Here is a 24,443-nt window from a genome sequence, read left to right as displayed (position 1 = left end):
GATAAGCATATGCTGAAATGCTTTGCTGAATTGGTGCCTATGACTTTGACCTTACACTGAAATTCCATATACTTCTATGAGTCATCCTGGGAGTGGCCCAGTGGGTTAATAGCAGTGCACAGGCCACTTATGTGGGGAATGGAGTTGGAAGTTCAAATGCTTTCTACTTCCCTTCCCTGGTCAATGACCATACTGGAGGCAACAGGAAAAGGGACAGTTTGTGCCAGTCACTAGCAGCTCCTGCTACACCCATTTCTTAGGGATCAGGAGGCTCTCTTTATGTAAGAGACATGAGATTCTTTTATTAAAGGAAATGTTTTTATTAAGGAAATATACTCAAATATTTTCATACTGCTCTAATTCAAAATCCCAAAATAAATATAGAAAAATTTAAGTAATGTAGATATGGAAACAAACATTTCAATTCATGCAAACAAATGCAAAATTCTAATTCTAATTAACTATATACATATTAATAGATATATTCTAAAATTCTCATAATTCTATGCAAAATACACAATACAAGTAAAACAGTACGTTAAAGCACTTTAGTGAATATTTTAGGTCAGAGAGAACTTAGGTATTAGTATGTTTCATCATATGAATTAACTGTGAGAGTTTTGATGTAATTGCTCTCGGACCAGTTTAATACAGTTTGCCAAGTTGTGTGCCAGAGTTCACTACATGTTCGGAATTCTCCTCAGAGGTGCATTAGTGCCTCAAGTATTTACATTACTCTCTCCTTCTTTCTTTCACCTGAGTCGACTGGCCTGATTTTAGAAGAAAGCCTGCAGTGGAGTCCATGCTTCTCAAACTCCTTCAGATTATTATTTCTGTTTTAGTATTTTTCCATTGGCAGGAAATTCACTTGTTATGGGATGGCTTGAGTTCAGACTCACAATTTCGAGTGATCTGTTTTTTGGCTGCCAATATTGAAATATAAACACATTTCTTCTTATATTTATCTGTTGCTATGTTTTGTTTTTTTATATATTTAGAATACAAAGTTTAGAACATACTGGCAATTGTACTTCCACAATGTCAGTTAAGGACTTAACACTTCTTGCCAACAATTTTCCAATGACCAGCAACTCCAACACATGTGCATGAGTTTTCCCTCCCTCGTGAATTTTACATTGCTGGCAATTAGGAGACGCCCTTTCCTGACAGGAGATGCAAAGTGCTTGTATTCATGTGGCAGCAAGTGTTGCTGCTGCAGGCTGGGAACAGAACTTTGACAGGGAGGAAAGTTCCTTGCAAGCCATGGGAAGTGAGTGGTAAAACTGGAGTTGAGTTCTTGGCTGTTACAACTAAAGCTTTTGGTGTGTCTGCATCACGTGCACAGACATGTTGTCCCAAGAGCAGTTCCCAGAGGCATTCTAGTTGACTTAGCCAGAAGGCCAACAAGATTGGTGAGGAACTGCATGCCAGAAAGCAAGCTGCAACACAGTCTGAAAGACTGAGATACTATGGTGATAGGTCCTGTAGGTATATGATAGGTAGATCAAACAGTAAGCAGTTACAGTACATATTCCCCCTCTGCATCAACCCTGTTCTGCTAGCCAGTGGGTAACAATGTTCCATGGCAAGCTCCGCTGTCTAGCACCACTGTTCATGATACATTTCAGAGTAGCAGCCGTGTTAGTCTGTATTAGCAAAAAGCAAAGGAGTACTTGTGGCACCTTGGAGACTAACACATTTATTAGAGCATAAGCTTTCGTAAGCTACAGCTCACTTCATCGGATGCATCTGCATCCGATGAAGTGAGCTGTAGCTCACGAAAGCTTATGCTCAAATAAATGTGTTAGTCTCCAAGGTGCCACAAGTACTCCTTTGCTTTTTGTTCATGATAAACACACTCTAACTTTGTCCTCTGCAAGTGCAAACACCAAGCCTTTGGCTCCTGTGCAAGTGCACAAGGAAGAGAAAGAACACCTTGCACCACTCTCTTCCAAACACCTTGTGAACCCAAGCAGAGCTAGACACAATCTACTTCACAGACAGATTAGCCAGCCCTGGGGATGTCCCCACTCCACTCGGAAACTGTCAGGAATTTTGGGAAGGCCTCAAGTCTATCTAGGACAGGATGCATGGCCAAACTAGATCTCTATCTAAAAGTAATATGCAAGTATATCAATATTTTAGCTGTTTGATTGATTACCATTAACACTTCCTTAGCAAGTATGTTTTACAAGGAGTTTACCATCTAATCCACAAATATGAACTGTTCCATCTTGAGAGTCTACTTTGGTGTTAAAAATGACTTCAGGATGACCCCTTTGGTAGATATTTTGAAATTTAGAGCTCTGAACCATGCTGTTCTGATATCAAGTTGCTTAAAATTCTGACTGAATGCTGCCCCGTCTCTAAAAGAATTAGTATTCCTATAATTGCTGATGGCGGGTCTTCACATCTCCCTTGCCTTAGGACTCATCACTGCACAAAAGCTAGAATATTTCAGAGTCACAGTAGAACACATGGAAACAATTTCAGGGGTTCATGTACATATTTTAAAAGGAAGTATTAATAGAGATTGAAACACAACACGAAGGGGTTTACCTGGCAGGGCAGTCATGTATGTTGCAGGACTGATAACTAACCACTGGCTTCTGACGGTCTTCACATAATGATTCATTCACTTTTTGGTCTTCGGAATTCACACACTGCAGCCTTCTGAAGTGGGTTCCTGAATTCCCACAGGTAGCAGAGCAAGGCCTCCACTCAGCATATTCCCATTTATAGTCTGTCACTAGGAGAAGAAATGCAAATGAAAATTAGTGAGAGAAACCATTATAGATAGTAACTGTGTAACAACTGTGTTTATGCTACAGCAGTTTCCATGAGACAGAAGCCGCCATGCTCATTGTGGAAAAAATCTTAGTTCCTGTCTAACATGTAAGGTCAAATTCTGCCATCAGGTATGCACATGAACCTCCCAAGGAAGTCAATAGGATCAGTGTGTGTGCAGAAGGACAGAATTTGCTCACAGTAGGAACTGATGAATCTCTTTAAAGGCTTTCATAGCATTCTTTATATAGTGAGCATTAAAAAAGGAAATGGTAAATAATGCTCTCCATGTTTCTTGCTGTTCTGTAAAGAGCCAATTCTGTATAGAGCTTATCAATACTCCAGACCCCTTGCATAATTTCAAGATTTAAGAGAATCTTGCCTGGTATAAACTACAGAAAATGCACCTAATGCATAAATAATTAGCCACTAAAGCATATGGCAAGATGAAAAAGGATTTTTTTTTTTTGAAAAAAGAACCCACTATATTAAAGACTGGTCATCTCCAACAATTATAGCCCTTATGTTTGATCACAATTCCAAATGAGTTCCTTTCCACACACTCTCCCCCCCCCCCCCCCCCCGTTTTTTGACACTTGGTAAAAGATGAAGTACTATGCAATGCTGACAGATTTTTATATGATTACAGAAGGAGTCAGATTTTTCTGTAATAACCAAGAATAATTGATAGCTACCAGCTGTATCCACAGCCTCAGTCCAACAGCACATACTGAATTCTTTAACTCATTGTTTTTCAGTGTTTCCTAATTACTTCTGGGTTTCTTAAAATAATACCAAAGGGCTTTTTTCAAAGCAGAAATGGTTAAATTTACTGGCTGAACAGTGATGGAGAAACTGTATTGTTTGTTTCAGAGTAACAGCCGTGTTAGTCGGTATTCGCACAAAGAAAAGGAGGACTTGTGGCACCTTAGAGACTAACCAATTTATTTGAGCATGAGCTTTCGTGAGCTACAGCTACATCCGATGAAGTGCTGTAGCTCACGAAAGCTCATGCTCAAATAAATTGGTTAGTCTCTAAGGTGCCATAAGTACTTCTTTTCTTTTTGTATTGTTTGTTTAACTATGATGCCACTGTGCAGCAGTGCCCTCAGTATGTCTACTGTACAAAAACCACCAATGAAGTCCTCACATTTTCAAAAAGGTTTGGATACATAAATGATGAACCATCCACATGTGCAATTCTCAAAATCAAAGCTCATGACTGAAAAAAAATCCCCAGTAAAAATACTGACCAATATGAATATGAAATGTATTGGTAAACAAACAAAATGCAGGCAGACAAAAGACACCAGATGCCATATACTTAACTAGGTCTATACGCAGAACTCCACTAGCTTCAATAACATACACACTCATGGACTGAGGGCAGGATATGACCCTCACATGTAATGTTTTCTAATAGTTTTAATAAATTAATACTTAGCTTTACTTTTAATTTCAGATTTGTCATCAATAGGCCATATTTTGACCACGGATACATTTCTAGTAAAATCACTACACTGTAGTCAGATAACTCTGGCTCTGATCCTGCAAGCACTTACATACTAAAGTAGTCCTCATTCACACACACAGTCTAGTGGCAGTCATTGGACTACTCCTGCTTATCGAAGTAAAGGATTGCAGGATCACACATTATATCTTCTGTTGATCTTTTGTCCATAAACAGTAAGCCAAATCATATTGCTATCCGTAAAATATGAGCAAGGCCCTTTATTTCTGATTTTTATGTTGTTTAAAATTCCTCAGGAATTTATCAATGCTTATAATAAAAATTTAAAAACAGGTGAAAATCAGTGCAAAAAATGAACGTCACAGTTTTCTACATAAATATCAGAATTATTAGGGGATAGGAGGACAACAAAACAGCAACAAATGGAGAAAAGTAAGAGTACTTCCAACCCAGCTTCCCACTCCAGCATGAGAGATGGCTGCTTGGTAACCTGTATGGACCCCAGGGATTCCCAGAGGGAGAGATGGCAACTGGTAACCTGTGCAGCCCAGATAATTGACCTGCCATCTCTCTTTCCAGAGCAGGCCTAGAAGCAGAAGAGGTGGAGGAGGCCAGGGTGCCATCTCACACTGCCTTCTCCACCTCTTCTGCTTTCAGGCTCACTCCAGAAGGAGAGATGGCAGCCCAGAATTACTTGAACTGCTTAGGTTACCAAGTCACCATCTTCCCTTCTGGAGCAGGGAGCCGGCTCTGGCGAGTTCCTACCCTTCTTTTTTTGAGGAGCTGAGCACTGACATATGCATACATACGCCTACATATACACATACCTCTACCTAATGTAATGTACTGGATTTTTTTTTAACATAATCAGTATTCTCATGTTCTTGAGTGGTCCAAAATTCAGGTGAAAATTGGTAAAAAAAATCCATAATATCTTTTGTAAACCCTGGGGGGGTTTTGGTTAAAAAAAATCAGTAAAAACTGAAAATGAAAGGCCTTGTACATGAGATATATGATAAATAACTGATTCCAATTTTCAAAAACATTTGCTTTTAAAATCCCTTTAGAATTCTCCTGTTATTGAGTTATTGGGTGAGAATTTCAAAAATGTCTAAAAGGGAGGCAGGTGCCTAACTCCCAAACTTTCAATGGGACTTGGGTACATAGCTTTCTTAGGTGCTTTTCCAAATCACACTCCCTACTCTTATTATTTATTATTCAATATGAATGAATTATAGGGCACATTGAAGACTTATGAACTTCACAATAAAGTGTTTGCAGATGGGGTCTACTCTCCTGTAAGCACGTATGTAAGGTAGCTCTTTAACACCCTCTCTCTCTCAGGCCCCATTCCTATGCTCTGTAGCTAAATGAAGCTAATGGGGCTCTGTACATGCACATATCACAATGCAGGATCAGGGCCTTACTGGTTACTCTTAAAAATTTAAAATAGCTTAAAATTTAACACTGCCTTGGTATCTTCAGTATTTTCCAGGTATGACCTACAGTAAATACAGAGTAGTATAGTAATACAGCCAGTACTGAGGTTACCCTATCTATGTATTAAAGGCAAACTGGTAAATTTAAGGGAAACCCCTGGAATAGATTTAACATCATATTACCAATGAAATGTTAATATTCTAATTAATATCTTTTCATACACATTCTAAATCATCTAATATTTACAATCTTTATCCGCAAAACAATTTTGCTAGTCAGATAGTACTATCAAGATGATAATATATATGGCCTGTTGAAGCAGAAGTTTGTGTATGATTGGCCTGATTTAATATCTGTGTAACATATCAAGTCACTGAATTGAGCAGCATTATCTTAGCTTTTTGATGACATACTATAAAATAAATTAATAAAATAAGCATTCACATCAAATTCAAGGCCTTGATCCTGCAAACATGTATGCACCTGCTTAACTTTAACTGATTGAAATGGGACTACTCACATAGATAAAGTTGAGTATAAACATTAGTGTTTACAGAACTGGGGGCTTAATACTTTATATATAAAAACAGGCAATAGAGCAATACAATTCTCAAAACATTAGGGAGAAATATTATTAAAAGGTAAGAATTTGTCATAGAACTTTCAACAAACCTTCCTTCTTGACATTTACCCAAACAGACAATGGCTTTACACTAGCTGAAGTGTGACATCTGTATTGTCCAGCAAATTGACCAGACACAGTGTTCACCTCTAGGATACGTCCCCCAACCAAGGCTCTATATACCAAGTCTTCAACTTCCTCAACCGGACGATTCCTGAAGAACCAACGAATCGTGTTTCTGTGATTAGGATGCACTGGACAACCTAGAAATAAATGGAATTTTAGTATTTTTTCTAAGTTTAATGTATATATTGTGATATCTGTGTTTTCTATTTGTGCACGGGTGTGTGGAAGCTTCCCGCAGTATAAGTAAAAAGAGGGGTATGTATTAATTTACAAAAGTCTGAGGTAAGGCAAAACTAGTCTCAAGTGCTCCCAGGTGAGCTATCTTCCACATAAGCTAAAGTGGAGGATCTTTTGTATATTTGCCACAATAATTTACATTCTCCCTCCACTTTAAGTGAGAGTTTATTATGTTCTTTACGAACCATCGGTGAAACCCTGATCCCATTTAAGTCAATGGTAAAACTCCCATTGACTTTGACGGAGTCAGGATTTCACTCCAAGACTGTGAACCATGTTTAAACATGGCTTAAATGTTGCTGCATACCACTTTATAGAAACAGAAAAGAATGGAAACAGACATATTAGTTTAGATGGAGAACTCAAAATCAAGTCTACAGTCCAGGTGGATCTCTCACAGTTTTCAAGGGCAGCTCAAAGAAAAACTTCACTATTCGGTCCAGTGATGATTCATTTAGATAGACCCTATGATACGGAGAGTTACCATTTTAAAAACAGTTTTTGAAAAATTCCTTATATAAAAATTAGACTCCATCATTTCTTACTTTCTCCCACCTCAGTAAAAATCTGGGAGAGCAAATAGCATGTCCTGATGGCTAAAAAATCAGGGCTCTGACAAACCAAGGCAGAAGTAAAGACCATGACCCATAGGAAAATTGGAAGAACCCTCAATATTTCAACAGGAATGACAAAATTTGGCTGAAAACAATACATCGGTTTAGCATGCAATCACGATATATTGGCACAGCTATATTTACATGCAGGATCTACACTAAATAGCAAGATGGTTGTGAGCAACTAAGAACCAACAAAATAAAATCACTTATATGTCTGTTATATCTTTATTGTTCCTCCTCCAGTTTTGTTTCTATATTTTTAAGTTTTAAAAATCAGTCCTGAACTACTATTGCCTTTGTTTGTCAGATGGTACAATTTTTAACAGCAGTTTTGATAATGTTGGAGAATTCACTGCGGACCATAACACAGCACCATGGCTTCTTCCATCACAATGCACCACAGTTGGGGCAGTGTAGAATGTGGTGATGAGGCAGCGTTTCGGGACATCCTCCAGTTCCTGATTGCAGATGTTTCTCAAGAGATAAAAATAGATACTTCTAGGGGTTTAGTCTTTGTGATGGGGCCAATCTAATCATGTCCTTTCCATTTTAATAAAATTATTACTAACAAAACTTTTACTTCTAACAAGAATGAAGCCAAGGCAACATACCTATCCTTAGCAGGTCACCACGTATCACACTAATATTTGTACCAATTCCAGATGCCATCATGACACGCTTCCTCCTGCTACCTTTTGTTGATACAGTGTTAGTCTCTGGAAACTTTTGTTCTGGAAAACAATGCATTATAATACTTGATAAAAAATATTTACAAGGATGATTTTGATCAAATTGTCCAATGTTCTATTTAGGAAAAGGAAGAATTACAGTATTTTGGAACTCTTTAGGACCATCATCTTGTACATTAATGCACCGGAACATCTCTCTTTCTTTTGGAGGCTTTTCAGAGTAACATTTGTAACTGACTCTCTTTCAAAATTTCATCTTTTAACAGAACAACCTTGTTATCCTTCCACTGTAATAAAAGATTTAGCAAAACTTTGGCCTTGTTTATTGTTTCTCATGACAATGCCATTTATCATTTCATTATCAGACATTCATATAAAGCAATTTTTAAAAACCCTCTCAGTGGAGTCAGGTCAACTGTTTGGTTCCTTCTGATGGAAATATGACAAATTGTTAAAATAATAAAAAGAAATCTCTTAAAAATCTGCTCTGCCTGGTAGAGGTTGCATAATATGGATGAAATTATATGCCTGTCAGTATAGTACCTTCTTTTTTCACATTAATGCCAGAATAACTGCTAAAAACATGGTCAATCTGTCAATAACCCATGTCAGGATTAAATATTTCTCCAAACACATCCCTATACATTCTAAGAACAACACTTTATAACCACAATGGTTTGTCATTGCTTATGAATGATGAACTATGATTTAACACTTACCAAATAAGTAAAGGACAGATGTGGCTACTGCTTTTCCAAGAGCACTGGTTGCTGTGCAAGTATATGTTCCTGCATTTTCAAATGAAACATTCTGCAGAAATAAGGACCCATTCAAAAGCAAGAAAGAATTGTTTCGTAGGGATTCATTCTTCTTAAGCCATGTTACTTTCGGTTGGGGAACACCTTAAAAAGGCAAATAATAAAAATGCTGATTACCTTATATAAATCTTGGGTTTTATCTTTTGCACTGCTGCCCTTCACTGTAGTATCTAAGTGCCTTGAGTTCTAATGTCATTTTTCAGACAGCGCAATCTAAAACAACAACAGTTTTAACAAAATAAGCACATTTTTGCATTCACAACAAAATATCCTCAAATGGCTAGTTCTCATTTATCATACTCAGTTCTAGTAGTACTTCAGCACAGAGCAGCGATGAAAGGTTAAGCACTCTGGGGGATGCTAACAGAACGGCTTTACAAATGATTGTGAATCCTTAGAAAGTAATATATTACAATTTAAGGGCCTAAGCTCTATACCAATGTTCAAGTGATTATTCCCACTGGATGACATGAGACTGCTCACATGAATAAGGACAACTCATGTAAAGGTTTGCAGGATCAGGTCCTTATTTTGAATAGCATTCTTTATACAAACTACATCCCAGAACAAATCACAGGATAAAATAAAGTTACAACATTTTAAAAACAAAAGCAGAGAAAGAGAGAGTAATTAAGAGGCATAATATACACCTGGGGTGAAATATACACATATTTGCACATGAGATTTGAGAATAGATGGGGTCAATGTGTACCAAGAATACAAGAAGGCTGTTCCATATGACAAGAGCTGCAGAGATTATTTATATCAGCAGCATGTGAAGGGATAGAGAGGGGAACAGTCTGACATAGAACCTCAATCATTAACATTCTTATTTGTTGTGCTGCAGAAGGCTAACTGTATTCTAGTTGCTTTTTAATTAAAATTCTGTCATCTTTCCTATTATAACCATTAACTTCCAAGAATTCACTCTTGTCTGATACTTGACATCCCAACTGTCAAACTATGAATTTTTTTTCGTTTAAAGGAGTGATGTTTGTCAATCAAATAGCATTATCAATACTGGATGCTTTCTAAAGTTTCTCCTATCCCCAAACATCTGCCTTTAAATGGAAATTTTGCAAGCCATTAATTCCAGCACATTAAAAGCACTTTGTTGCTGGCTCTTCATGCCTGCTGCTGGATCAGGGGTATTCTTCTGAAGTCCCAAAGGTCCAGTGAAATCACACTGAATCATTCGGTCATATCTGGCACAATGGCCAACCCGAGAGGGGCACTAAGCATGATGCATATGAAGAAGCTAAATTGTCTTCTGCACAGTGTTTTCTTGCCTAAAAACACTTATCATTGGCCATTTAAGGATCTATAATGGGTGGACCTACCTGATTATGTGGGACATTTGGAAATATTAACCATATTGAATGCTAATTCAGCCCCCTTTCTTCACAGATCATTGTGTGGTATTGCTTTACAGATTATGTCTTCATGATGTGGAATGGCCCTTAAGAAGAACTTTAACAATTCAATCACTGGCTTAGTACTTTCAATGCACACCTCACATTTTTCCTCCAGTTTAATAGAAACCAGATATATTTTTTGGATTCAGCTATTTCACTGAAGGAAAATGTTCCTCACACCAATTTGTCTAGAAAGCCACCAGACAGAAACACTCTACCACATTATCAGATATTAAAGCTAGACAATTTAGCAACTAGTAAAAGTGTTTTTAGGTTCAAAAGATTGTGTACCACTGAACAAAACAGCACAAAAGAAGCTATGGTCTGTAGAGTGCACAAGTGTCCAAAATCAGAAGTTATCTTTCTACTTTTCCAGAAGAAGTTTTACACCATTTTGAGAAATCCTGCTGGGATTAGGAAGAGCTCCTGTTTTAAGTGTCCTTTTTGTAATTAACTCAGACTTTCTGGCTAACATAAATCCTTCTCAGATAATAATGGGCCTGCAATGGGCCAGTCTAAATCAGAGATAGTGTTATTTGTTTGATTCACTAAGCCCTATGGGACATTGCTCTCAACACAGCATGCACCCACCCACACACACACACCCCCATCCAAACTATACCAAATTCCTAGGTTTATCTGTATTCTTAATTTAAATAAAATATAAACCACAAAGTGCAGTCTAAGCTTTCTTACAAGGTAGTCTTGTTTCTATGGTTTCTCCCTGTGAGGTCGCTCTGACCCTGCTCCTCGTTCTTTCCAACTCTCGTTGGGTACATCTACATAGAGAGTGGTAGCCTGTGGCAGCAAGTCTCAGAGCCAGGTTAACAGACTTGGGCTGCCAGGGCTTGGGCTACCGTGCTAAAAATAGCTGTGGATTTGTTGTGACATGGGCTTTGAAGCCTAGGGAGGGGAGTAGATTTCAGAGCCCAGGCCACAACATCTAAGCCTTTTTTGGGCCTGTACTGGAGCAAGTGAGCTCCCCCGACCTGGGCTCCAAAATAAACAAGGAGTCTGAAGAACAGTCCTGCCTCTTCCAGCAGGTCCCAAACCCCACCACCTGTCACACCCCCTTTGTAAATCAACTGGAATTATTAGTAAATAATCCTTCTTTCTGCTTCAACGGCCTCTGTGAATTTCTGCCCGGTGAAAACTAGCAAGCAGTACTGCCCATGCTGGGAGATGTGCCGAGTTCCTCAAGCGAATAAAGATTGAAGCGCTGATTTTTCAGACCCTGCCCCTGACAAGGAGGATGGGGCTAAGGAGTAAACAAAGCTTCATGTGGCTGTTTTGCAGTTTACCCCCAACAGAAATGCACAATTATCCTTAAATCTGCTCCGTAATGTCACCATGAGGGGAAAAATATGAAGAAAATCTAACGTCTTTAAAAATGTAATCTAATCTGGGACAACGAACACTATTATGAATTAATCATGATTGTATGGTTATTAAATCGTATCACTACAGTGCAGAGCTGAGGTTGTTTGAATTCCTTTACTGCTCATTTCCATGCCTCAATATGTTTGGATTTCTTTTAAGGTTAACCTTAGCTCTGAATTTCCTAGGATGATAATATTTGTTTTGCAGATAACTGCAATGTATTTTACCTTAAATTACTGAATGATACTTGCGTGCATGTTGTGTTTTTATCTGGAAATTGATAATAATTAAGCTTACCTCTGATACAGAGTTTGTTTATATTACATTTAGTTCAGTTGGCCTCCTTGAGGCCATTCTGGGGCTCCTCCCCTAGTTTTTGCATTTAATATTCTTTTTTCGTTTCCCCCAATCTTCTTATTAACTGAAAAATGATCCTTCTGTGAGTGGGGCTGAGGGCTACTGGGCTATTTGGTTAAGGGTGGATGGATTTGCCCTTGGGCTGTCTTTCTCGTTCTTTTAAACATTGAGTGGCAGCACCTGCATTACACAACACACAGCTATGGCCCATAAGACATCCTCGGGGCCATACAGGTAGTCGATATAGTGTGTGGATGTGGCCCACAATAACACATAGAGAGCTGCATACGCAGCCTACAGTGGTAAATAGGTTGAGAATCACTGCCTTAGGGTATATCTACACAGCAAAGAAAAACCCGCGGCTGGCCTGTGCCAGCCAACTCGGGCTCACAGGGCTCAGGCTGTGAGACTGTTTCATTGCTATGTAGGCTTCTGGGCTCAGGCTGGAGCCCAGGCTCTAGTTTCCAAATCCTGCTATGTCTCTGTCATACTATTCTGGCGGTGACCAGAGGCCATAGAGGACATGGAGCAGGGCAGGGCAGTGCGGGGCCAGTGTATGCTGCTGTGCTCCACCATTCAGAGCAGCCCATAGGCTGCAAAGTCAGATTGCTGTAAATTAGAGCAGCCCCATACTCCATTCCTTGGTGCAGCCCAGAATCTGGGAAGCATAAGGATGGCACAAAGCTTTCCAGGCTGTGCCTTATGAGATGTGTATCCAGAGACATGAAGCAGTCTGTCCAGAAATTGGTTTTTATTGTATGATGCTTTCAGGTCTGGAGATATGCATCCTACAAATGGATTAAAGAAACAAAAGAAAAATATAAAGCAACCCTTTGAACTGCTCCTTTACTTTCTCATAGTGTCCCCTGGCCACTCTTTGCTCTTGGGTATGGAAGCATGCACATTGTAAGCTGTTTTGCACCCCTTCAGTTTATCTGTATGTTCATGCTTCCAGTGACAGATCTATTTCTGCCCTGCCTCTCACTCAAGACACTGAGTTCTTGCACACACTGTGATTTCTCAAATTCCTATCAGTAGAAACTCTGACTTTTGGAAAATACTCTCGAAAAACTATTTTTAGAAGTGCATTTACCTTTTGCATGTAGCCTACATTCAACAGTGCCTTAAATACAACCCTTTCTCTCAAGATTACACACAGTGCCAGAGCCAATTCAAACCTCATTTTTACACTTTTGTTGATTAGCCTTTCATTATGTAGCTTCCCTCTAATTTGACTTCAAAAACTACACCATATTTAATACGAATGCGCTGAGATATTACTTTTATTTTTGCTTTTGTGCTGCATAACGAACGAACTATCATCAGGTCTTGTGAACAGTGGGGCAAGGCATACTGATTTCTCCCATTCCTCCCGTGACAGGGCTCTTACAGTACTACTTTAAGAAGCAATGAATCAGCTGCCCAGAGGATTGTTCACATACTCAGGATGTGGTACACAGCATGGCATAGAAATCAAGAGCTGCCTTTCCTAGAAAGAATAGTTAAGGCTTGTGTTTTACCCTTTAAAAGCTCATGTAAATAAGCTTTAAAAGTTATTATAAATATTAAGAAGGTTTCTTTGCCAAACTAGTAATAGGACTATGTGGAGGTTTTCCCTCTTAGCAGTGACAAATTGAACAGAAGCCAAAATGTTATGTAATCCTATTTGCTTAAGTAGGACTTAAGCAGTACCTAGCCCTCTGCACAGGAGTGAATTTCACCCTGTGGATCTGATTCTCATTTTCACAAAGGGCCATTAACTCGGCCTTCAAAAAAGCATAAATTATATTTACTCCCGTTTAGGGCCCCTTTACATTCCCAGAATGGTGTGAAGCAGGGGTGGGCAAACTTTTTGGCCTGAGGGCCACACCAGGGTTGCAAAACTGTATGGAGGGCCAGGTAGGGAAGGCTGTGCCTCCCCAAACAGCCTGGCCCCCGCCTCCTATACGCCCCCTCCCACTTTCCACCCCCTGACTGCCCCCCTCAGAACCCCAAACCCATCCAACCCCCCTCCTCCCTGTCCCCTGATTGCCCCGACCCCTATCCACACCCCCGCCTCCTGACAGCCCACCCAGGACTCCCACCCCCTATCGAATGCCCTCTGCTCCTTGTCCCCTGACTGCCCTCTCCTGGGACCCTCTGCCCCTAACTGCCCCCCGGGATCCCACCCCCCCTGCTCCCTGTCCCCTGACCACCCCCCCGACCTCTATCCACACCCGCGCCCCCTGACAGACCCCCCGGGACTCCCCTCCCAACCCTCCCTGTTCCCCATCCCCTGACTGCCCCCCCAGAACCTGCAGCCCATCCAACCGCCCCCTGCTCCCTGACTGCCCCCCGGGACCCTCCGCCCCCTTACCCAACCCCCCTGCTCCCCGCCCCCTTACTGTGCTGTTCAGAGCAGCAGGAGATCGCAGTCCCACTGCAGCCAGCTGCGCTCCCCGCGCTGCCCAGTAGGAGCGGTGGGCCAGAGAGTTGCCCATGCAGCGGCGACAGATGGGTGCCAGCAGAGGAGGGGCTGGGGGCTAGCCTCCCCGGCCAGGAGCTCAGGGGCCGGACAGGAAGGTCCCGCGGGCCGGATGTGGCCTGCGGGCCATAGTTTGCTCACCTCTGGTGTAAAGTGTCCTTAGCGTACGGTATGTCTGCACTGCAGATGGAAGCGTGCTTTGCAGCTCGAGCAGACAGACATGCTAGTTCTGCTCAAGCTAGCATGCTAAAAATAGCCATGCAGCTGGGAGTCGCAAGGGTTGGAGCTCAGGCTAGCCACCTGAGCGCAAACTTGCCTGGACCCGTTGGGTACATATTTGTGCAGCTAACCTGAGTCACCAACGACGCTACCCCAGGCTATTTTGCTATCTTTTTGAATCCACGGCCCTGTGACTGCTTTAACTTATGCTGAGGGCAGGTTTGACTGTCAGATAAACCAAGAATTAAGGGAGGCAGAAAGGTAGCAGTCACCCTCCCTGGGATCAGTGCAACTGAGGAACAAACCCATGGGTGTCTAACCTTCCCCAAACAATCAGAAGGTTCTGAAACTCTGGGCACAGTCCAGTTCCCACTGATGTCAATGGGAGTTTTGTCATCATACCCTATGGCTTCAATTGAAGAAACCACCTAAACACATGATTAAATCCATCCCTATTAGGGAAAGGAATTAAGCACATGCTAAAAGTTCAGCATGTGCATTACTGCCCTTCCTGAACAGAGATGCTTTCCTGAACTGAGGCCTGATTAGGTTTTAAAATAATCTTTACAACTCTAAAAATCAGAATTTTAATCCTGCAATGGATCTAAACCCTCTGATGTCAAAACTGTGTGCTATAGACCTAAGGAGCTATAAAACCAATTTTAAAGTTTAATCTATTTCTCTGACATCAAACAGAGGTTACTTTCCACCAGCACCAGAGCAGCTCTAAAACACTCAATGTTCCATGGAGGAAAAAGAAAGTTATTTCCTACAATGAGTGGCCTTGGAACAGCAAATATTATGGAAAAATATTTCAGCTCTGGAGGGACTGTGAAACAAGACTTTTAAAAAAAATCTGCACTATAGGGTATCCTTAAAATATTCAGTGTTCAAAAACAAATTTCCTCCAACCTTGAAAGCCCTATGAATTATTACACACTATAAAAATCTTGGCCTACTAAATGATTACTCTAAAACATTAGATATTTCTTAAGAACTTTTTCCCCCAGCCATGTGGAGTCTCATAAAGTATACTGTATTTCCCATTCAAGAGCAAGGCAGAATTGTGCTGGCACAAATCACTTATTGCTGAACACTTTCTTTTTCCAAAAGTTTACTTAAGAAGCTAAGCTAGCATGTCTTTAAGAGGAAAATACCATGGCTCAGTAACTTACTCCATGAAAGTCACCTGAATATTGCTTATCCTACAAACATATCTACAGCAGTCAAACTTTTATTTCTGATAAACTTTTTGAGCTCATTTAAAAAATTCTTCTCTCTAGCAGAAGTGACTTAAATCCTTCTTTACTCACCTGAATTATCTCATAGTGAGCAATGCTGGGTCACAAACCTTCTATGGACCCATTAATTGATTCTATTGAAGTTCACTGCAAGCTAACACTGACTTCAGAAGGAGTAGAATCTGGTCCGCCCTTTGGTTCTCTAGCTGCCACTCAAGGAGAACTCAATCTGTGCTCCATCTACCGAAATTTAAGGCCAAGATTTTTAAAAATAGGTGCTTAAAACAAGGCTGTAAATCCCTATTTAGGCATCCAAATAAGTGGACCCACTTTCAAAAGTGCTAAGTTCTCATTAGCTCCTTCTGAAGTCAATGGGGGCTGCTTAGTGCTCAGCTTTTAAGTCAGGTCACTTATTCAGACACCTAAATATTGATTTAGGAGCCTAGCATTATTTTTGAAAATCATGACCTATTTCTAAGGGACAATATAAGAATTCATAATGTCTGACTGTGTCCCTACAAACCAAAGTAATCACAGCAACAGTAATTCAGACAATTGTTGGATTATCTTGCTTCTACACCTGTGAGCTGCTAGTGCAAGTAATCCCACTGACAAACATTTTGGTGGAACCGAACACTTGCAATCCTGCAACATACCCTTGACTTCAGAGAGTTTTGCCTGAGCAAAAACTACAGGGAAAAATGCCACCCACATGCATCAATGTGGAGGGAAAATTGTTGTTGCATGTGGTGAAAGGGTGAGAATCTCGGTAGCAAGGAAGGAAGACACTTGCCAAGGGTCAATAAATAGCTCCTTCCTCTGGGAGTCTCTGGCAACAATTGGCCAGCTGGAAGACAGGGGTGCTGATGGGTCAGCATTCTCCTGGCCTCAGGATTCAGCCCAGTGAAGCGGTCATGTGGAGCTTCTTTCAGCTCCGTTCCAGCAGCTCACTCTATCCACCTGAACTAGGAATGGGAACCTGGCCTGACAGATGCTATGGGTTGAGCCAATTGTGTGATTAGGGAATCAGTAGGAATTTTCTCTCCCCTGGGGGAAATGGCAAAGGACCAAGGAGGTGTTTTGCCTTCCTCGTAGCACCTACAAGCCACTATGGGTTAAGTAGGAACGTGCTTAGTGCCTAACTGAGGTACTAAAGTAGTGCTGTTTATTCGTCGCAACTTGCGGCCGGTTTCCAGTGCGGTTAAGAGTATAAAATGAATGGATCCCAGAGATAAAACACCTGAAGTTTCAGTGATGGACCTTGGGCTCATGTGAAAGAGTGAGACCTTGCAGCTTTCACAGGCCAAGGTCCCCACTGTGCTGCACTCTCTGTCCCCCTTGCATGGGGAAGGATGCTAGGATTAAGGGAGAGCTGGGTCCTGTCGGTCGGCTGAGGAGAGCCACCCCACATTATAGGTTATATGTTTAGGAGCCCTGTAAACCTGGCACCAGTTACAGGTTATATGTTAAGGAGCCCTGTAACCCACACACTGGAACCAGTTAAATGCCTGGTATTGGAAAATATTGGTGACGGGCGAGTAGCACCCCTCCCGAGTTAAAGTTTAATGAAAGTTGCAGGCTGCCGCTTCAGTTCATGCATTTGTCTGGCCTCATTTTGCCTTTGTGTCCACATCAATGGCCTTTAGTTTCTAAAGTGTAATTGTTCCTCACCAGGCCTCCTCTCTGACCAAGATTAACATTGCCTCAATTCATGTTTCTTTTGTCTTAAAAAGGTAATGCAGCCTCAGGATGGAGAACCCCTCAATGTCATGGAATAATTTCCCCAGGCCTTTTTTTAGGGAGGCTCCAATGGCAATGGTCGCAGGAGGCATCCTGTCCACAGGAAGTGGAGGGGACTGGTGAGCCACAGGTGTCCAGGAGTCAGCATAAAGCCAAATGGACTATCTGGGCATCCACCAAGATCCAGGCACATTTCTGGGGATCTGTGTGTTCTGGGTTTGTAACGCTTAGCCATTCTTTGTGGAGGTAGTGCTAGTGGGGGAGGGGAATTCCCCTTCCCAGCCCCCTCCCACTCCTACTGCAGAATAATTACTGCAATCTCCATGTCAAAATCTCACTGACTTTTCATTCCCTTGTGCCCTCCAGTGGATTTTTCAGCAGGAGAGGCTAGTCTGCTTCTTAATCACTAATGACCAATATATCTATGGTCACAAAGGGAAGTAAATATAAAGATTTGGGAAAGAGAAACATGCCAGAAAGTTTCCTTGACTGGAGTGTGTTGTCTGCTGAAGGGAGTTGAGGCAAATGAGGTGGTGGAGGGGGCACAAAAAAGAAAAAAAACAACGATGTGAACAGGTAACATTTTACAATCAGTCCATATAAAGGACAGAGAGATAAGATTAAGACACTTTCCCTTCATTAAGCTAGTTAGGAATAGGAACATTTTGTTCTGTATTCCTACTACTATATTTGATACTTTTTACAAAATACTATAGTGCTTCCCTTGACAGACTTTTGAAACCCACTATTAATTTGCATTTAGAAGCACAAAAAGGAAGCTAAACAACATAAATGATTCATAAACCCAGAGATTTTACTGTTATAGTCTTCTCATCCCCTGCCCCGATTTTTCTGAAGTGAAAAATAAAATATAAAGGATAGAATGACAACATCAAAGGCACATTTGGAATAGTGTAGCTAAATGAAAACGAAAGATGGAAGATCAAATTGTTGGTTTCATCTGCAACGATTTCAATTGTGTAAAATTGCTTATCTGATACTCATGGTATATAACTGGTTCATATTTGTTTAATGTGTGTAAACAAGAACTTCTAACAAGCTAACACAGAGGTTCAATATGTTTCAATAATGTTTGTATCATTAATGGATTTTAACAGTACATTACTATATGTAGAGCAGCAAAAGTACGTTCAGCGCTATACAAAATATGGATTAAAATGCGGTCCCCTCTCTGAGAAGCTTCCAATACGAAATAAGTTCAGAGGTGCAATAAAATGTGTTTCAGAGTAACAGCCGTGTTAGTCTGTATTCGCAAAAAGAAAAGGAGGACTTGTGGCACCTTAGAGACTAACCAATTTATTTGAGCATGAGCTTTTGTGAGCTACAGCTCACTTCATCGGATGCAGTTTCCACGGTATGCATCCGATGAAGTGAGCTGTAGCTCACGAAAGCTCATGCTCAAATAAATTGGTTAGTCTCTACGGTGCCACAAGTATTCCTTTTTTTTAATAAAATGTGTGTAATCTATACCACTTAATACTCAGCAGTTTTCCTTTCTATTTTCTCACCAGAAGGTGGCACACGATGCACAGTTTATACATATTTGTCCATTTCCCACTCCCCCATTTTACTTCAGCTTAGAACTTTCAGCCTTTTAGAACAAATAGAGTCTGACAGGTTTAGTTTAGTTTGTGTAATAATCACAAAAGATCCTTTCTGCAAATACAATAAATGTTATCCAGGCACAATTTGGAGCAAGTGCTATTGATATTTACACCATATATGTTGATTGAAAAGTAGCTGGCTGTAACAGTGCAATATAAATCTTTCCAGAATGCTGTAAATATCTCCTAACATACGTGGTGTGGGACCTATAAAAGTGAGTTTATTACAATTAGTGGGAAAATATTTTTATTATAAATTGAAAGGAAAATAGAAATCTATACTCTTAGCTTCAGCAAATCAGTAGAAATAACTTTCTTAGCCCTTGCCATGATGGTCTGTTACTTATTAGAGTATATGCTTTACACCACATATCTCCATTTTTGTAATTTGAAACTGATGATTAGAGCATGAGAGAAAGTCTTTTGGAGAGAGAGAAAATCAAATTAATGAAACAGTGAGACAGGAAAAAATATGAGGCACATATACATAATATTAAACCTTTTTGTTTGATGATGTTAACAGATACTTAAATTGCTCCATGTAACACAGGCTAATAAACCTAGCATCCCAAAGCATTCTGTTCAGAGGCATTATTTTTGTAGGCTTGTTGGTCAAGAGTAATTCAATTACAGAGTATACTGTACAGCCACTAGCTGGCCACTAGGGGATGCTAGAAAGTTCATCCATCCCCCAGTCCTCACATCTGCAGCTCTCAGCATACTCTTTGCCAGTTTGCGTGGCAGGCTGCTCCTAGTCCCAGAAATTCTGCACTGTGAAACAGTGTTCTGTTGCATGAACCACTAAGGTGTCATTTTTGTACGGATCCATCACTAATATTTTCTCTATGTTGCCATAAGAAAATTGCTACATGCACATCCACATGGCAAGAGAGAGGGAAGTGTGTGTACAGTGAGACGGAGTGCAAAAGTACAGTATGTAAAGAATTTCCCAGAGAGAAACCCCTGGATTGCACAGCTGTAACTGAAAGTAGAATTTGGTTCAACTTTAAAAACACCAAAGCCAAGAAATTGCGTAGGCATTTAAAAATTCTGCCAAGAACATGGCACTACATAAAATATGCCATAGTGCACACACAGACAGACACCTTGTGGTCCTCTCTAAATACATCCTTTTTTGTGGCATGGCAAGCATCTAAATGGCCCACAGGCAACCATAGTAGCTCAACATCAACGGGACAGCTGCATGAATAAGTCTGCAGGATAGGGCCTTGCTGAGCCCACCTCAGCATGCCTTACTGAGCCTTGTCTGGTAATACTTAATGTGCAAAAACAGGCAGGCTGTCATTCAAAGAAAAGAAGTTAGACATTGCAGCTGTATCCTTCCTTTTGCCTACTTACGAGAAAGGATAGTGGGGGAAAAACTCCTCCAGGTCTAATCAGGGTCTCCTGGACACTAAAAGAAGAAGCCTACCTTCTAATCAACATTATCTGTAGGTACTGATGATGAGGAGAAAGAATGTGTAAACCCATAAATCCTACAGACCTACATTTGATATCAGATATGTTGGATACTCATTCCAATGAATTTCCTAAGGGATGAATGAATAAATAAATACAAAAGTAACAATAACAACAACATGTGCTTATCACTTTTCATCCTAAAGTCTCAAAATCACTTTGCAAATATGGGAATATATCGACATTTCCTGTTTGCAGGTGAAGTAACTCAGACACAAGTTAGTTACACAGCAAGTCAATGGCAGAATCAGGAATGGAACCCAGGTCTCCTGGATTGCAGTCCACTTGCAATCATGAAACTATGAAGATTCTACATGAAAAGCAAAGCCATGATTTTATCAAAAGTATTGGATATGTTTTATTTACTACTTGAGCTTCAGGTGAACCATTCACAAATAGGATATAAAAGATAAGGCCAATAACGTAACATAGTACACTATTTCCTTTTCCTACATATATGGACTAAGCAGTTTGGAAACTGCAACTTTAGCCAAAAATTGCTTATTCCTCAGCTAGGCCCCTATTCTACATAGCACTTAGAGCATGCTCAACTTTAAGCACATGATGTAATCCACATGGGGACTTGTAGCGAGGCGGTGTGGCTCCCCGCCGCCACGGAAAGGGTCAAGCCCCTCCAGACACCAAAGTGGGCAGAGCCAGGAATCTCTGAGCCCAACCCTTAGAGGGACAGGTGGTGACTCGGAAGTAGAAAGACGTGGCCTGGAAGTATATAGGGGGGCCCTCAGAGCTCACTAGAGGACCAGCCGCTGGGGAGGCCAGACGTAGCCAGCCTAGCCCGCGACTGGGAAAACCCCACGGCCCCAGGTCCACGCCAAGACTGGCCGGACCTGCCCTGCGCCCGCTCTCCAGGGGACTTGCCAGGCCTGCCGCTTGTCCACTACCCTGAGGAACCCCTGGTGCTGGACCCCCCGGAGAATGCCGCTGTGATCCAGGTACCAGAAGGAGGGGCGCTAGGAAGTAGCCCAGGGACAGCTGACCCTAGTCTGGCTGTAACTCTGCCAGAACCCATGTCAGTGTGTTGCAGTCAGGATCCCCACTGACCCAGCAGTGGGTCGTTTGCCGTGCTCGGATGCAGTGCAGTGGGTGGGCCTGTGTCCCCCCTGCCACGCAACTCGTGGGTGGCAGTCTCCCCCTCTTCCAGGTCCTTGGAGGCCTGGGCCAACTCATACATGCTGTGCTGCTCAGCCCCTGCCTGAGTGCCTGAGCTATTGACTGTTTGTTGCCCTGCCCTCACCCAGGGCCTGGCCTGCTAACATTGGGCTATTTGTTCAGCCCCTGCCAGAAGGCCTGAGCTACTGACTGTTTGGGGCCCCGCCCTGACCCAGGGCCCGAGCCTACAGTGCTCCTTCCAGTTACTGCAAGGGCTGCTGAGGGAGACTCTGGTGGCCAGACAAAGTCCCCGCCAAAGTCAATGGTGTGTAGCAAGCTGGTGTGGCTCCCCGCTGCCCTGGAGAGGGTCGAGCCCTGGCCTAGCCCCTTTACAGGACTACTTACATAAGCAAAGTTATGCGTATGCATAAGTGTCTGGAGGATCCGGTTTTAAATATGCTGTCCTTATAGCAGTGGTTCATATTATGTAATATGTGCCACATATTTCTTTTGGGGACCACTTGAAAATTGCTGAGCGTCTCGGTGGACCGCTTAATGATCTTTCCAAATGTTGTCTGTACCGTTAGCTAACTATTGTAAAGTGCTTTGGATAAAAGCGCTATATAAATAAAAAAAACCTTAATAATAAACGTTTGTTTGTTCTACAAATAAAAGCACACAACTCATATTTTAAAATCAGTAGCCTTTCTAATGTGATGGATGTGCCCTCTCTCCCTGGCTGCAGCAGCCCCCGAGCTGGAACTGGGAAGGAGGGGGGGGCGTGTCTCCCCTGCCACAGAGCTGAGGCTCGGAAGGAGGGCCATCTCTCTCCAGCAGCCCTGGAGCTGGGGAAAGTCATCTATTTCTCTGGCCGCCGCAGCCCTGCAGGTCCCAAATTCCCCCCACCACCTTTTCTCACCCCACTGCCCCCTCCCACCTACCCCTATTCCCCCCAAGGCCACCACCTCACCTTCTTCTCCAGGGTCCAGGCACCTAATTAGTGGAGCTACGCCAGCGCGGCTCTACTCATTAGGAGCGTGGCTGTTCATTCTCTCGTGTGCGGCCGCCCAGGTGCGCACCTCAGAGGGAAGTATCCACGGACCACCTGAATGGACCTCGGATCACAGTTTGAGAACCACTGCCTTACAGAGTACAGAGACAGTCAATTCATTTCCAGTGCACTTTTTCAGAGATCAATCCCTAAAGTGTCCTGCATTTTCACCAGGGTTTGAAGAAATCTGTAAACATTGTGTTACTAATAGTCTTAACAAAAGTTCTCATTTTTGCTACAAAGCAAACTCTGGCAGGTTTCTTCCCCTCTCTTTTAATAAAACAGATTAATAAGGCTATTTAGCTCTCTACTCCTGGCGCAATTCAGTGGTGCACTATTTTTGATTAATGTGTCCTTACCTCATTTTCTAAGTTAATTTTTCTGCTATTAATTTGATGGAAGTTTTAAAAAGTGCAAGCTACATGTATAATTCACAAATAACTTCTACTTCCTCAGCAATTACAGGAAATAAAGCAATAAGATGAATCATTTTTAAGTCAACAGCGGTGTCAGTTTTAGCATAACAACTAAAGCCTGCCCCACTAACCTACACAACTCCAAAGTGTGTGGAAATCAAAAGTCCCATGTGTGAATATTAATTGATATTTAGATTACTAAATGCTCACCCGTCCTAAAAAAATTAATACTAACAGTGTGGCTTAAATTCTGCTGACTCTGAGATGTAGGTCAGTTGTACAAAAAGTTGCCAAAGTATAGCTGAAAAATATTACTTCCCCAAAGCTATAGCTTTGATGCGAATAGTGGGGCCATATGGCCCAATATCCGTCTGTCTGGCACCACCATTATTTAAAGCTATTTGCAGAACTATTCATGTTCATATATTTCTATCACTATTTTGGTCTAATATCAACATCTTTCTTCTGGACAACTGCAAATACAGTTTCCCAAAAACAATAAAAATGGAAATGGCACACTGACTTGTCTAACAATTTATTTTCAATTAGTTGTAACTCTCATTGTTTCCAAATGCATGTTCTTGATTAAACAAGACACGAAATGTTGACGCATATTTTATGAAAATAATTGGCAGGATACTATTGTTACGGTGAATTAACTTTTAAGGTGATCAGTTTAAAGCACAGTGATGAAGAGATTAACAGGTAAAATATCTACCTTGCCTGCACAAACTGAGATCAAGAAAATAAGATGAGACACAGAATTACTTAATATATGTAGCGTCTACTCACTGTAAGTGCTGCTCAGAGGTGTTGACCTAAAGAAGCCTATAGACTTTTGTGACTTGGCATCTAATGAGCCTCATCCTCTTTGTTTCTTTCCTGCAGCTGCAAAATGCTAGTTGTAATAGACAAACTTATTTTACCATCAAGTTTAAAGTTCTGTGAAGGTGAGACGGGAGATTTTATTTGCAGTTCTATACGGCCGAGACACATGAGCATTTCCTACGAGGGCAAGAGACCAAAAGGGTGCAGCAAATTTTCTGATGAGCAACTCAGCTAGCTGTGGAGCCAGTACTGAAGATGGGCATCAGTTTTGTGGTCCTTAAGTACCGCGGTGGATCACAGACCATTTCACG

At 41.4% G+C, this 24,443-nt stretch overlaps 1 protein-coding gene across 1 annotated transcript in view; it reads right to left on the bottom strand.

The window, feature by feature from the left end:
- Positions 1-24,443, bottom strand: part of ADAMTSL3 (ADAMTS like 3) — a 279,550-nt gene that overhangs the window by 8,277 nt on the left and 246,830 nt on the right. The window contains exons 24-27 of the mRNA XM_084642460.1: positions 8,709-8,891; positions 7,912-8,031; positions 6,371-6,583; positions 2,560-2,749 (exon numbers count right to left, since the gene is read on the bottom strand). Coding sequence (XP_084498586.1) covers positions 2,560-2,749; positions 6,371-6,583; positions 7,912-8,031; positions 8,709-8,891 — 706 coding nt within the window. The remainder of the gene's footprint in view (positions 1-2,559; positions 2,750-6,370; positions 6,584-7,911; positions 8,032-8,708; positions 8,892-24,443) is intronic.

This window comes from Lepidochelys olivacea (genome assembly GCF_965140295.1).
Source record: "Lepidochelys olivacea isolate rLepOli2 genome assembly, chromosome: 10".
NCBI lineage: Eukaryota > Metazoa > Chordata > Testudines > Cheloniidae > Lepidochelys > Lepidochelys olivacea.
Note: the sequence above shows the minus strand (reverse complement) of the source record. Positions and strands in the feature narration are given on the sequence as shown.